The following is a 13,337-nucleotide window of genomic DNA, read 5'->3' on the forward strand; positions in this document are numbered from 1 at the left end:
GAAAGGTTACAGGAATAAACCGAGACCTCTCTAGTAGCTTATTGCCTACCCACAAGGCAGAAAACGTACTAGTTTCGAGATAAAGGGGAGGTATATAAAACTCGAGGTACGAAGCCTTTCTAGATATGTTCTAGGAAGGCAATAATGTCGAGGTTTTTAGTACGCTGACAGCGCAGGATTATGCCCATTATCGCGGTATCAAGCCTCAACATCGGTTGTTGAATTCTACCTCAGCACGGTCTCGGGTCGGGCTTTCTGACAAGCCAGTTGTTTCGTCCAGGTCTCATGTTTAAGTAGCGACACATGCATCCTCTCAAGGCTATTTCGCTGCTGCGCTTCCTGGCACCAGTGCTGCGACTTGTTGGTTGTTTGAATGTAGAGCATCATAGTTTATCGAAGGGCAATGCACAGTACTGCGTCGGAAATGTCACTGAAAATAAGTGTATGGGTTGAATAGAAATCTTGGATTCACCATCCGAGTTTTGTTATTTTCTTATCCTCCTATATACGCCGTTGCTGGTATCAATCAATGCTGTCAAAGGCGGGACAATGTCCCAAGTATGCAATAAAAACCCCCCTAAATCTGCTTACTTGCTCTCCAGGTAAGTCTTCCAGCCTACCCTTTGCAGCTTGGCAGCCTTGTGCTCGACCTCGCGGGACATGTTGCTCATGTACTGGGCCATCTTCTGCTGGTACTCGAGGCTGGAGGATCCGAGGATCTTGACAGCCAGGAGCGCAGCGTTAGTGGAGTTGTTGATGCCGACGGTCGCTACGGGGCAGCCGCGGGGCATCTGGACGATACTCAACAAGCTGTCGTGGCCGTCTAGGTGAGTGGCCTTGACAGGCACGCCGATGACTGGGACCGTGGTCTCAGATGCCAACATGCCAGGGAGATGAGCAGCACCACCGGCTGAAGGTAATGTCAGTAACGTAGTGGAAAGAGTAGAAGGCGTGTAAAACTTACCAGCTGCGATCAAGACTTTGATGCCGCGCTGCGCAGCAGTCTTGCCCAGCTCGACCATGCGGTGAGGAGTGCGGTGAGCGGAGGTGATGTCGAGGTCGTAGGGAACATCGAAGTGCTCGAGAATCTCAAAGGCACCCTTAAGAACGTTGAGGTCCGAGTCAGAACCCATGGTGACCACCACGAGGGGCTTGTCCGCGTTACGAGAGCTCGTCTTCTTGGCCGGAGACTCTTGCAGGCGGAGCTGCTCGGAAGAAGCATCAAGACGAGCCTCACGCATGTAGTTCACCTCGTTGATCAGGGGCGCGGCCAGTCTCTCCAGGTTGGCGTTGGGAGAGTAGGTCGTAACTGTAATGTGGCCAATCTTGCGGCCAGGCTTGGAAGACTTGCCATAGAGGTGCAGGAAGACGTCCATATTGTCATCGTACAGGGACGTGGTAAGGTCGACCAGCTCCTCATGGGAGTCCTCGCGAGCGCCGCCAAGGATGTTCAGCATGAGGGCGCTAGAGACGCGGGGCTGAAGCTTGATGGAGCGCGGGAGCATGTCCAAGATGGAGTAGAGCTGCGCCTTGTACTGCGACATGTAGGGAACACCCTCAATGGTCCAGTGGCCCGAGTTGTGAGGGCGAGGGGCAACCTCGTTGACGGTGATGGTGCCTGCATCACCGTTAGGTCTAATTATAGGAGTCTTGGTCATCACGGAACTCACCGTCCTTCAGCAAGAACATTTCAACGGCGAAAACACCGCGTCCCTTCACCGTCTTGATGACGTCTCCAGCAACCTGACGTGCCTTCTCACACACATCGGCGGGGACCTTCCGGGGCGGGTAGAACACCTTGGTGCAGATGCTCTCCTCATGAATGGTCTCGACGGCCGGGTAAGTGTGCACCTTTCTCAGCTCGCCGTCCTCATCCTCAGTCCGTACGACCATGACGGACAGCTCCATGTCAAACGGAACCCACTTCTCAGCGTACAAAGACAGCTTGCCCATCGCCTGGACAGCCGCCTCGTAATCCTCAGGGCCCTTGACCTTGAAGTTGCCGCGGCCGTCATACGAACCCTTTCTCGCCTTCAACATGAAGGGGAACTGGAACGTCCTGTAAGCCGCCGTCAGGCTCTCCGGCATAGCGGGGCCGGACTCGATGGCCATCTGCGGGGCAATGGGAAGGCCGGCCTTGGCAAAGTGCTCCTTTTGCAAATACTTGTCCTGGATCAGGCGCAGAGTCTGCCAATGGGGGTGAACGGGCACCCTCTTGACGGTTCCCGGCGCGGTGATGACACCGCGGGTCGCGATCTCCTCGAGGACTTCGGTGTTGACGTGCTCAATCTCGACGGTGAGGACATCGCACATGGCAGCCAATTCCCTGATTTTGGCGGGGTCCTTGAAGGAACCGGTGACGTGCCGGCTGTTCTGGTTCGCCTGCTTCGCGGGGCAGTTGGCCTCGTCCAGGATCGCGATATCAATGCCGAGCGGCCCCGCGGCCTCACACAGCATCCGGCCGAGTTGGCCGCCTCCAAGGAGGCCGATAGTAGGCTTCCTGACCATTATGGGAGAAGTCGACGGAGAGTGATTTAGTGTAAGTGCGGGGGGACGAGGGGACCAAAGGAAAGGAGCCGATGGTCAAGAGCAAAGATGGTGAGTGAGAGGGTGGAGAGTGTTTCCCCAGGGAAGAAACGACTCATCAATGCAAACACGCACCGGGGGCATAGAGCAAAGTTTTGACGCAGGAAGTTTGAAGGTTTCTACCTCTTTGGGCAAGCGGTGAAAAAACACCCCGCCGTTATCGTCGCAAGAAAGCCCCACCCCCACTATGACTGCCCAGGTGAGGATCGCCCGTCTGGGTTTGACGCCACAGGCCCCCCCTGCTCCACCGAGAAGCGCTGTAGTTCTGCGCTTTTAGCGCCTTCACAGCGTTGTTTCGACTCACACTCAAAACTCACTCTCATCTCAAACTTGCTGGCTGATTTGATCAAGACTCAGTTCATCGCGTGTGAACGTGCCAGCGCTGTCACTATGGCGGCCGATCTCTACAATGGTACCATTTCAGACAGAACACAGTGAGCTCAGCTCCTATTTCCCTCATGCATCCCCTCTCTTGTCTGCTGTCTCAATGACTGACAGCATGTCACTCTATGCAGTCCTCTGAAAATCTTCGATGCGGCCAAGAGCCAGGACAGGTTCCTCTACGTCTCAGCCCCTATGGTGAGATATAGCAAGGTAATCTCACAAAAAGCTTATGAAAAAACACGTAAATTGAATGCTCATGGTTTCACAGCTTGCCTTCCGTCAAACCGTTCATGAATATGGAACCGACCTCTGCTGGACGCCCATGATCCTGTCCAAGGAGTTCAACCGCAACAAGTTTGCCCGTGACAGTGGTTTGTATCTCCCTCGTACTCGGGAGATAATCCAACAGCTAACAACGACTTTTCAAAGATCTCACGATATCAACCCGCGGAGTCCAGCCACCAACAATAGTCCAGTTTGGCTCCAGCAGCCCCCTCGAGCTCGCCCGCTCATCATCCCTCGCCGCCCCCTATGTCAACGGCGTCGACCTTAACTGCGGCTGCCCGCAGTCCTGGGCCTGCGCCGAGACTCTTGGCGCCGCGCTCATGGAGAAGCGCGAGCTCGTCCGCGACATGGTCACCGAGACTCGCCAGCGCCTGGCCAGCGACGGATGGCATGTCGGCAAGGAACGCGATATAGACAGTCCCAAGGGGAGGAGTATAAGCGTCAAGATTCGTGTCCATAAAGATCTGAGGTGAGTCTCTTGCTCGTGAGGACAGCATCAATGCCATCAGAAAAGTTCTCTTGCAGAACCGTACTAACATGTAACAAGGAAAACCATGGATTTCATCGACACAGTCATCGGCAACCCCCAAGACCGAAACATTGACTTCCTGACCATTCACCCCCGCACCCGCCACACGGCCTCCAGCATCCCAATCAACACCGAATCCCTCGGCATCCTCCTCGAAAAGTACGGTGATACCCTCCCTATTCTCCTCTCAGGCGATGTCTTCTCCATGGCGACCCTGCCCCTATCAACCGTTTCCAAAGCAGCAGTACAACCCTCGGAGCCGGAGACAATCAACGGCCACAACGGCTACACGGACTTCACCCCCAGCGGCACCAAGCTCGCCGGCCTCATGTCTGCTCGCGGCATCCTCGCCAACCCGGCTCTCTACGCTGGCCACGAGTCCTGCCCTTGGGAGGCCGTCGAAACCTTCATGCGTCACGTAGTCCGCGCCCCGATGCCCGTGAAGCTGGTGCAGCACCACCTCCACGAAATGTGCGGGCCGGGCATGGGCCCGGACAAGCGGGCGTTGCTGAATAGGCATGAGCGGGCGGCGCTCCTCTCGCTCGACAACATGGTGGATGTCATAGATTTCATGGACGATGCGATCAACCGCAAGACGGGTAGGACAGATGGGCTCCGTCGCGAGTCCGTAGGTAGCTCAACAGTGCCCGTGCCGTGACCTCTTCGTTTCTAGATCCACAATGCGCCGCATTTTCCTAATGTGATGGTTTACTATGAGTAGAAAGCACTGTTAAGGTATCATGTCCCCAAAAGCATCGCTCGTGCCATGGCTTCAGCCAGACCACCATCCCGTTAACGCCGTGTCCTTGGGCATACCATGAATATTTCCGCAAGCCAAGATGCTCGCTCTCGAAGCTGCCTTGGAAGGGTGTCCCATATGGTACACTGGGGTTGTTTGTTGCCCCTATCGATCCCTTGTCTGAATCCTTGCCGTAAAATGTGATGGACCTCCAAACGCCTGGTCCCTAAATAATTACAATGTTGTAGGCTTAAATTACTAGTCCAAAACCTCTCCCTCGTCCTCGTCCGAGAGCCGTGCCCGTTTCTGGTCCCTGCCCTCAGAGTCCGAATCGACTTCCTTCCGCTTGCCGGGAGAAGTAGCGCCGTTGCCGTTCGGCCTCTCAGGCTCCTTCAGCGTGGCCTGTGAGCCTGATTCGGTATTGGTGACATCGTCCCGGCCATTAACCCTAGCTCTTGGGCTCTGTGTCCCCCTGTCCAGTTCAAAGGGCGTGCCTGCCGTGGACGACAGAGCGTCTTGGCTCATCGGGTCTCTTGGCTGCCTAGTATTGGCCAAGTCGAAGGCCGGCGATGGCAACGACGGGTTCTGTTTGCGAAGCGGGTTCTCGGTATAGAATTGTCGCACAATGTCAATGGCTTTTGCGCACTTCTCTTCGTTTCCGTTCAATGCCCTCCACCACGGCTCGCCATTGAGATCTTCAATCTTCTGATTGGTATGCACACTGGCGAAGAAGATCGCGCTGATGGCAACATCGCGGGCTTCAAGCAGCAGGGGAATTGACGTAAGGCAAGCGTCGCTGCAGAATGCCCAAGCCGACTGCCGGAGGTGCTTGTTGTGGACGATATCAAGCTGACCGAGAAGCTCGAAGAGACGTTGGTATGGGTTCTCGACCACGAGATCAAACGTCAGGTACTCCAACATGAGCTCCTCGTACATAAGAATGCTGTCCCTCCACCGCCAGTACTCCTTGCTCATCTCGTCTATCATGAGCTTAGGATTCTTCTGGGCGACCTTTGCGACGGTGATGATGATTTCTTTCGTCTTCCGGCAGTTCTCCTCGGTCTTGTTCGCAAGGAAGAGTGCTGTAGCCGCGATGTTCTGTTCAATCGATCCCGTCAGCATTGGTTCTGCTTGAGCTTTCTCCACCCCTCGCTTAGATTTAGGAAGCGTGGGACGCGCCTGACACTAATCAGACACGGCCAGGATCGTCGCGAGAGATGAGGAGGAAGGAGTTTGTTCTCACGTAGTGATGAATGCCGCCCTTCTCTTCAACCATGCTGTATCGCATGTAGAAACGGTGGAAGAAGACGCCTGCGACCCATAGGGTGATCTGAGGCAAATCAAGCAAGACACCTGCTTGGTATATAAAGTTGACACCTTTCGCTCTTCGCAGTCGTTCTTCCGCTGGAGAGATGCCATCCAGTATACTTGGTGTGCTCAGCGTCTCGTCGGGAGTAAAGTACCACTGGTTAGGCGGGGGGCCTGGCGTTTGCGCCCTCGAGCGCTGTGGCGAGCGCGTATCGCGTTGGGAAAGAGGTCGCGGTGGCGACGTCCGGGAAGAGTGCGTCGGTGGTGATGGAACGGCCGGCGGAACGTCGAGGCGACGCGCAGGAGATCGTGACAGCCGATCCGGTCGTGGCGGCCCCGGTGGCAGAGTAGGAGGCTGGTAGGCCTCTCTAGACGGCCGGTAGCGATCGATACTAGCCATCGCCGCGAGCTTAATGGAATGCTTTCAGATCGGCGACTGGTGGAGTTTGTCGTGATGAATTGATCATGAGTGAAGAGGCGCTCGTCGTCGCAAGATGGGTTGGTTGTTGATTGATGATTGATGATTGATGTACCTTCCTTGGTTTAGCTGAGGTGGATTTTCGGTCCTGTTTGAGCGCCGTTATCTTATCGCAGACGCCACGTGATCACTTAAGACCCTGGCTTCTGCAGCTAAGTCCGTGCACATGCATAGGATTGCGTAGGTAGCTTTTCTGAGAGCACTCGAGAAGCTCCTTTGGATTTCTTGATTTCTTGGGGTATCTTGGTATTCTATAGGTCTTGGATCTCCTCTTCCCCACCCAACGGTGTAGACTGTCTCTTTAAAGACCCTCACCGTCATTGCGGCCCCAAAGCTTCACCGTCCGATCATGTCCACCACTCACGATCCATTTTCCGTCTCTGCTCACGTCCACACTGGCGACAGGGCCAGAATGTCCGCTCAGCGTCTGTATCACGCCCCAGTTGTCGGCTGAGAAGATCTTGATCTTGGCGTCAAAGCCACCAGATACAAAGAACGTACCGGCCTTTTTGGGTTGCTGTGCGCCCTTTTCATCGGTTCCAGGGGGGGTTCCATCAATGGGATCGTCCAAACCCCTGAACCATCGTATGTCAGAGACAGCTTTCGCGTGTGCTCCCAAGTTTGCTGTTCTTTGGACTTTGCGAATGTCCCAACATTTGACCCAGCCGTCTGCCGATCCCGACAGTACTCTGTGGCCTTCAGAACCCCAGTCAAGCGCGTAAATAGGTTGGATGTGCTCGTCGAGGATCATAACAGTTCTTCCTGAACGCAAATCCCAAATACGACCAATGCTGTCAAGGCCAGCGCTTGCCAACAAGGAGCCATCAGCGTTGAAGCTGACAGAGTAAACGCCTCTGGAATGGCCTTCCTGAAGCAGTAGCTCCGCGGTCGTCTCGACATCCCAGAGTCGCCACGTCGTATCGTCTGAAGCTGACGCAACGTAACGACCAGAAGGATGGAACTCAACGCGGGACACTCTGCCGCCGTGGCCAGTGAGGGTCGAAAGGGGAGTATCTTGGTTCAAAGACCACAGATGTACCGAGCCTTCGGCTCCTCCAGAGACAAGATTCACCGCATCTGGAGATACGTTGCTTTCGGGCAGTGTAGAGCCGGGGTACCATGATATACCACTGATCTTCTGGGTGTGTCCTCGGAGGTTCATCTTTGCCTCCAAGCTGGGAACCTCGATAAGCTTAAGACCTCCTCCCCAGTTGCCCACAGCAACAATTTCTCCGTTTGGTGACAGTCTCGTCATGCTGATGTGCCTGTCGCCGGCTGTTTGACTGCCCTGGAGCTCGAAGCCCTCCAGCTTGTCCTTGATCTGTTTCCGGAACTTGACGTGTGTGCGCAAAGGAATGGAGGCTTCAGCCTTCTGAAACTGGACCCGCCGTTTTGCCCTCGGGAGGGAGTATTTCGCAATATCGATGCGCGCCTGAAGCAATGACTGGCCGCCTGGTGTATAAAATTCCTCGTCTTGCTCTTCCGCGTCCTCGTCTGCGTCTTCCATTTCTATGTCACCGTTTTCGAGGCCGGCCATCTCATGTTGAATGGCAAGAAGGTTTCGTAGACGATCTCTGCGTTCGGGTTTGCCCTCGCCAAAGAATGTAATCGGTTCGCCCATCTCTCGGAGCTTCGCTCGCACCCTGTTGTCGTCCGTTGGTACCGCGATGCTTGCAGCCAATTTCTTTCTCTCCATTTGCGCTAGAACGGCGGACGCTTTCTCTGGCGCGGCGCCAGAGAAGGCCGAGGGAATCTCGTAGTCATGATCGGTTGGAATATCCTCCAGTGCAATGCCTCGATCCTCATCCATCGCCTCCTCGACGTAGGCTTGTCGCGACGGGTGCATCATCTTGGGCGAAAGGGGGCGTTTGGCCCAGACACACGTTCGGCGGTAAGGTCTCGTGAGCGAGTTGAAAATTGGGGTTCGGGAAAGTGGGCGTGCTGGGGGAGGATGTGGTTGAGCTTCAATGGCAGCCTGGCGGAAGAACAATCTGGAGGTGTTCCTGAGCTTACAACGGTGCTTGGCAGGCAGTTCCAAGAGTTGAGCTTGCCCGCCCGCCACAGTTGGAGATCCGCTGTAAAAATTCTCGGCAACGGTACTTCTTTTGGCCGTACTGCGGTTCCCAGGCATCCCCGTACCATCCCAAATGTAAGTGGCCCCTGTCAGGCATCATTAAGTTCAGGGAAGACACTTACAATGAGGTAGACTTCTACCAACCTTTACATACGGTAAAATGTCAAGCATCATGTGATCTGTGACATAGAGCATAAACGAATACTAACGACATGTTTCTTCCCAATGAACACTCACAAACGGGCTTTCGTCGCAGCACCCAATACTGCCGTCTGTTTAACTCGACCTAGCACCTCGTCCATCACAGCACCCAGACGCTTCATAGCCAGTTCACTAATTTGATGATGCAGCACGACCCTTTTTCCATCAAGTTTGATACCATATTGTCTCCCCATTTCGTTCCACTCACTCATTTCGATACCACACCCGCTGAGGTCTAGCCAGACCATGTTGGTCTCGATAGGCTTCAGTACTATTCCTCCTCTCATTGTCCACATTCTTCCGACCTCCTCTGCCAGAGTCCGACTGATACCAAGCACACCTCGAGAATCGTGGGGCCCAAGTCCAAAGTTCTCTACAACGGCCTGTCGTGCTGCAGCGACGAGGACACCAGCCTGCCTCATACCGCCGCCGATGCTCTTCCGCAGCCGTCGCAGGCGCTTGATCAGCTCAGACGAGCCGAGAACCATAGCGCCCATCGGCGCGCCCAGGTTCTTGCTGAAGTCCATTGTCAGCACATCGCAGCATCTGCCAAATTCTTCTAAGCTACCCGCCCCGGCTGAGACTGCCTCCCACAGCCGTGCCCCGTCCATGTGGATGGCGATGTCATGCGTGGAGGCCCATTCCTTGATCCTTTGCAGTTCCTCCAAAGGGATTATCACCCCTGAACAAGTGTTCTCTATGCTAATCGCCCGCGTTGGACACTTGTGGACGTCGTCCGTGACGACAGCGTGTTTCTTGACGTCGTCCAGGGTAAGGTAGAGCCCATTCTTCGGGCGGATTCCCTGGACCATAGCCCCGGACAAGTGTGCGATCCCTCCCGCTTCCCAGTGGATGATGTGGGCGCTAGCATCGGCGAGAATGGCATGGGGCGGTTGGTGGAGGAGAGATCGGAGGGCAAGCTGGTTCGCCATTGTCCCCGAGAGGACGAACGCCGCGCTCTCGTGCCCGCATATTTTTGCCATTTCTTGTTCAAAATTTCTGGTTGTCGAATCCTCACCGTATACATCATCGTGCAGGGTGGTTCTAGCAATGGCAAGTAGCATGCCTTGGGAAGGTGTTGTGATTACATCGCCTGCAATCAATGTTAGAACGCTGGCTCTAGGGGGAGCAGGAGATGAGAACAAGAGAAGCAACGGGAAGAATCAGGGGGTATACAACGAAAACTCACTCCGAAAGTCAAACGTTGAACCTGTCTCTTGGGGAGATCCCCAGAGTATGGGGCTGTGCTCGTTTTTGGTCATAATGTTTATATTTGGCCTATTGTTGCAGGCAAGCATCATCAGCATCAATGAAAAATTCACATAGCTGCAAGATAATTCACCTACAGGGGCATACATCTGTATATGTGCGTCTCAAATTATCCGGACTTAGTGATGATCTGCCGGACGTAGGAGCGGGGCTAGTCGAGAGACAATCACAATGCGCCACGAACGTGAGCGGTTTAGAGAACGAGTTCTTCACATCATTGAGGGTTCATTATGAACTTTCACACAAAGCTGTTTCCATCGCACGCAAGATCATACAGTCAGCCCAGGCACATATCGCCCAACGGCCCTCGCCTATCTAACCACAGCTGAACGATCCTCCAGGAAGCGGGAGCCCGGGGGGCCAAGCCAGTTTGACAGGACGGATTCCACAATCTCCCGCAATCAACCCCTCGCGCCCAACATGCCCCCGGGCTCGGTTCAGCCCTCCGCTGACACATCGCGGCCCCGGGCTTGATGCCGTGTTGCGATTGGGTAGGCCAACGACGCGCCTTCTCCAAGTGCTTATGCTGATGTGACCATTCGAGGTCTTACTTGCAGCTGGTACTGCAGACCTCTCGGGCCCGGAGGTCAACAGACGAGCCTCGGAGATCGCAAAAGCTGCTAGAAATCAAAGCTTGCAAGGTCCGGGCTGAGTCAAGGATTCATGTCTTCGCCCCTTTGGGAGGTTGGAGTTCAGTATTGCCTCTTGGGTGCTTCCCTAGGCTGGCGGGCGACATGCCTTTCCGGGCCTACTGGTGTTTTGAAGACGATGCCGCCAGCCGAGCGGTGTGGAAAGTAAGCCGCTGAGCGGAGATGTCCATGGACTGGAGACTGGTAGGATGTAGGGTGCCTCGCCGCCGCTTCTTGTCAGTCGTCTCATAGTTTATTCACTCGTTTACCTAGTCTGCGGCACAGAGGTTGTTTCGACTTGTCAACCTGTGTTCCATTCCCTCGTTCTGTGTTGACTACTATTACCATGGTTCTCGAGGTCCACGACGCTCAGGACTTCGTCTCCGAAAAGAGTGCCTATGCCGTCTTCGAGGCAGACGAGGGGGCGACCTTGGCGCAGTATGGCGTCGAAAGAGGGGCAGACGGGCTGGTCAACTGGCAACGGGACTGCAAGACACATCCAAGGAACTGGTCGACACGGCGGAAGACGTTTGATACTACAGTCATCATCTTGTTTGAGCTGTATACGTGAGAATTTTCGCGTTTGTATCCCTTTCTGCCAGAACTAACACAATATAGAACCATCATAAGCACTACAGGAGTAAGTTGTTGCGTTGTGTTACATACCTGCCCACTAATACTGCAGATGCGGTCCGCATGGCGGCACGACCCGAGGGGCGTGCCGACTTCTGGATCGTCTCTATACCGAGACTCCTGGGAATAGCTTGATGGATTTCATCAAGAGAACACCATATCTAGGCGATAATATTGATCCATTGCAGTGCTAACTCATCATGTAGGCCGTCGCCGCAACGGAAGCCGCACCCGACTACGGTCTCGGTCGACAAGCATCTCTCGTCGGCTTCACTCTCATGTAAACCATCAACTCTCCATGCACGAGTACCATAGCTCACCGCAGACAGGTACCAACTTGGTCAAGCGCTAGGGGGTTTCCTGATCCCCCCTTTTTCTGAACTGTTCGGCCGCCGCCTCCCGTACCTCACCTCCTGCGCCGCCTTCTGCATCTTCAGTCTCCTCACCGGCGTCGTACACTCCCCCGTGGCAGTCTACATCGGCCGCTTCGTAGCAGGCCTTGCCTCGGCCGTTCCGTCCGTCGTCATCGCCGGCAGCGTGGAAGACATGTTCAACACGAAGCGCCGGGTATGGATCATTGTCCTCTGGAACGCGGGTACAACGGTCGGCTTGTGCTTCGGACCCATCTACGCCGCCTACATCTCCGAGGCCGCGGGGTGGCGGTGGATCTTTGACAGCGCGGCAATCGTCACGGCGGTGCTGTTTGTGGCCCTCTTTGGGGTCAAGGAGAGCAGGCCAAGCATTCTACTGGGCGGCATTATCAAGCAGATCAGGAGGGAGACGACGATACAAGAGCTGGAGTGGCATAACCCCGACGAGGCGCGAGACTGGCGGGCCCTGGTCCGGATCAGCGTCGTCAGGCCCGGAAGGATCTTGCTCACAGAACCGCTGGTCGTCATGGTCGCGCTCATCTCTGCTTCGTCATGGGGCATGATCTACTTGTTCACCGAGTCGCTCACTGTAGTCTACCTCTCTCTGGGTTTCACCAAGACCCAAGCTTCACTGCCTTTCCTAGCCATCGCGGTCGGCGTGCTCTTCACGTTCCTCCCTCGCTTGTGGGATATGAAGGTCGTCCGGGACCGCCAGCGCACAAAAGTGCCCATCCAACCGTAAGAGGCCCTTGCGGTCCCTATTATATGGAACTGACGAGAAGAACAGAGAAGACAAAATCATTGGCTTCGCCTTCGCCGCTCCGGCCCAAGCCATCGGCCTCGCTTGGTTCGCCTGGACGATCCCGCCGGCGGTGAACGGCTTGCACTGGATTGTCCCGACGGCGTCCCTCGTGCTTGTGGGCTTCGCGGTCAACGAGACGGCGCACACGCTCAGCGGGTATCTCGCCGACTCGTACCTACTCTACTCGGCTTCAGCGTTTTCAGGGCTCGCGCTCGTGCGGGCCGTCGCGTCGGGGCTGATGCCGCTCGTCGCGCACGAAATGTATGCCGGGTTGAACGCCAATATTGCCGGATCGGTGCTTGCGGCGCTGGCGGCGGCGTTTTGCGTCACTCCGTGGCTGTTCTTCCGGTTCAGCAAGCGGCTGAGGCAGAGGAGCCCGTTTGCGAGGTTCAGTCTGGAGACGCATTACAGAACGAACGTGGAGGAGAACTAGAGCCTACTCTCGAGTGCGTGTAATCGGATGTGGTTAGTGATGTGTTTTTTTTGCGCATTGGTCAATCAGGCGTGACGTGAGGTTGACGTGCTAAAAAGCAGATCGTCGCGGTTTCAACAGGGTTGGTTGCGGAGGATGGAGCACCTTATTTGGTGGGAACCGGTGGGGAAGCGGGAAGTCGTTCGTCGTTGCTGCGACGAACTTGTGTTTGCGGCGTTGCAGGTCGAATCCATGTCGTAAACCCACGATCTGGATGATTTCCTAGCAGTACACAAACACCCGCTGGCAATACGCATGAACCGTCCTCTAACGCGAATCGAGGGCCGAGTGTCCGTCTACTTGATTTGTTCACTGGCGAAGTCCGGAATGGGCTCTGTCAAAGTGAGACACGATGCTCGGGCCAGTGTCGCGTTCTGCATAATCTGGAAAGCCTCGATTCAGCCGATTGTGTTGACCTCTCCGAGACAGTGCCTCAGAGTTATCTCCTCCTGCCCAGTGGATATTTTGTTATTGTTCCCCTTTGTTCAGGACGCCACTTCATGCCAACACATTCCAACCTACGAAGTTGTTCTTTTCTTGTGTCTGCGTCTCCCTTGGGCATGCTTCGATTTTGAGT

The 13,337-nt window shown here is 55.1% G+C and overlaps 7 protein-coding genes across 7 annotated transcripts; 2 read left to right on the forward strand and 5 right to left on the reverse strand.

Moving 5' to 3' along the window:
* Window positions 1–587: 587 nt before the first annotated feature.
* ColSpa_02420 (phosphoribosylaminoimidazole carboxylase) lies at window positions 588–2,508 on the reverse strand (the record flags this gene model as incomplete). Its single annotated transcript, XM_049268632.1, has 3 exons — window positions 588–910; window positions 965–1,618; window positions 1,671–2,508. The coding sequence occupies 3 exons, from the start codon at window positions 2,506–2,508 to the stop codon at window positions 588–590; spliced, it is 1,815 nt and encodes a 604-aa protein (XP_049124589.1).
* A 468-nt stretch (window positions 2,509–2,976) lies between these two features.
* ColSpa_02421 (tRNA-dihydrouridine(47) synthase [NAD(P)(+)]) lies at window positions 2,977–4,442 on the forward strand (the record flags this gene model as incomplete). Its single annotated transcript, XM_049268633.1, has 5 exons — window positions 2,977–3,020; window positions 3,102–3,165; window positions 3,239–3,341; window positions 3,400–3,724; window positions 3,803–4,442. The coding sequence occupies 5 exons, from the start codon at window positions 2,977–2,979 to the stop codon at window positions 4,440–4,442; spliced, it is 1,176 nt and encodes a 391-aa protein (XP_049124590.1).
* A 339-nt stretch (window positions 4,443–4,781) lies between these two features.
* On the reverse strand, window positions 4,782–5,645 carry ColSpa_02422 (cyclin pch1; the record flags this gene model as incomplete). Its single annotated transcript, XM_049268634.1, has 1 exon — window positions 4,782–5,645. One exon carries the CDS (start codon window positions 5,643–5,645, stop codon window positions 4,782–4,784), a length of 864 nt encoding a protein of 287 aa, XP_049124591.1.
* A 67-nt stretch (window positions 5,646–5,712) lies between these two features.
* On the reverse strand, window positions 5,713–6,231 carry ColSpa_02423 (cyclin pch1; the record flags this gene model as incomplete). Its single annotated transcript, XM_049268635.1, has 1 exon — window positions 5,713–6,231. One exon carries the CDS (start codon window positions 6,229–6,231, stop codon window positions 5,713–5,715), a length of 519 nt encoding a protein of 172 aa, XP_049124592.1.
* A 379-nt stretch (window positions 6,232–6,610) lies between these two features.
* Window positions 6,611–8,158, reverse strand: ColSpa_02424 (putative WD repeat-containing protein; the record flags this gene model as incomplete). The annotated part of the gene is made up of 1 exon (XM_049268636.1): window positions 6,611–8,158. The coding sequence occupies one exon, from the start codon at window positions 8,156–8,158 to the stop codon at window positions 6,611–6,613; it is 1,548 nt and encodes a 515-aa protein (XP_049124593.1).
* Window positions 8,159–8,616: 458 nt separating this feature from the next.
* Window positions 8,617–9,516, reverse strand: ColSpa_02425 (alanine racemase TOXG; the record flags this gene model as incomplete). The annotated part of the gene is made up of 1 exon (XM_049268637.1): window positions 8,617–9,516. The coding sequence occupies one exon, from the start codon at window positions 9,514–9,516 to the stop codon at window positions 8,617–8,619; it is 900 nt and encodes a 299-aa protein (XP_049124594.1).
* A 1,312-nt stretch (window positions 9,517–10,828) lies between these two features.
* Window positions 10,829–12,721, forward strand: ColSpa_02426 (putative transporter; the record flags this gene model as incomplete). Its single annotated transcript, XM_049268638.1, has 3 exons — window positions 10,829–11,049; window positions 11,445–12,224; window positions 12,274–12,721. The coding sequence occupies 3 exons, from the start codon at window positions 10,829–10,831 to the stop codon at window positions 12,719–12,721; spliced, it is 1,449 nt and encodes a 482-aa protein (XP_049124595.1).
* Window positions 12,722–13,337: the final 616 nt, after the last annotated feature.

This window comes from Colletotrichum spaethianum, assembly GCF_022836535.1.
Source record: "Colletotrichum spaethianum MAFF 239500 DNA, contig04, whole genome shotgun sequence".
NCBI lineage: Eukaryota > Fungi > Ascomycota > Sordariomycetes > Glomerellales > Glomerellaceae > Colletotrichum > Colletotrichum spaethianum.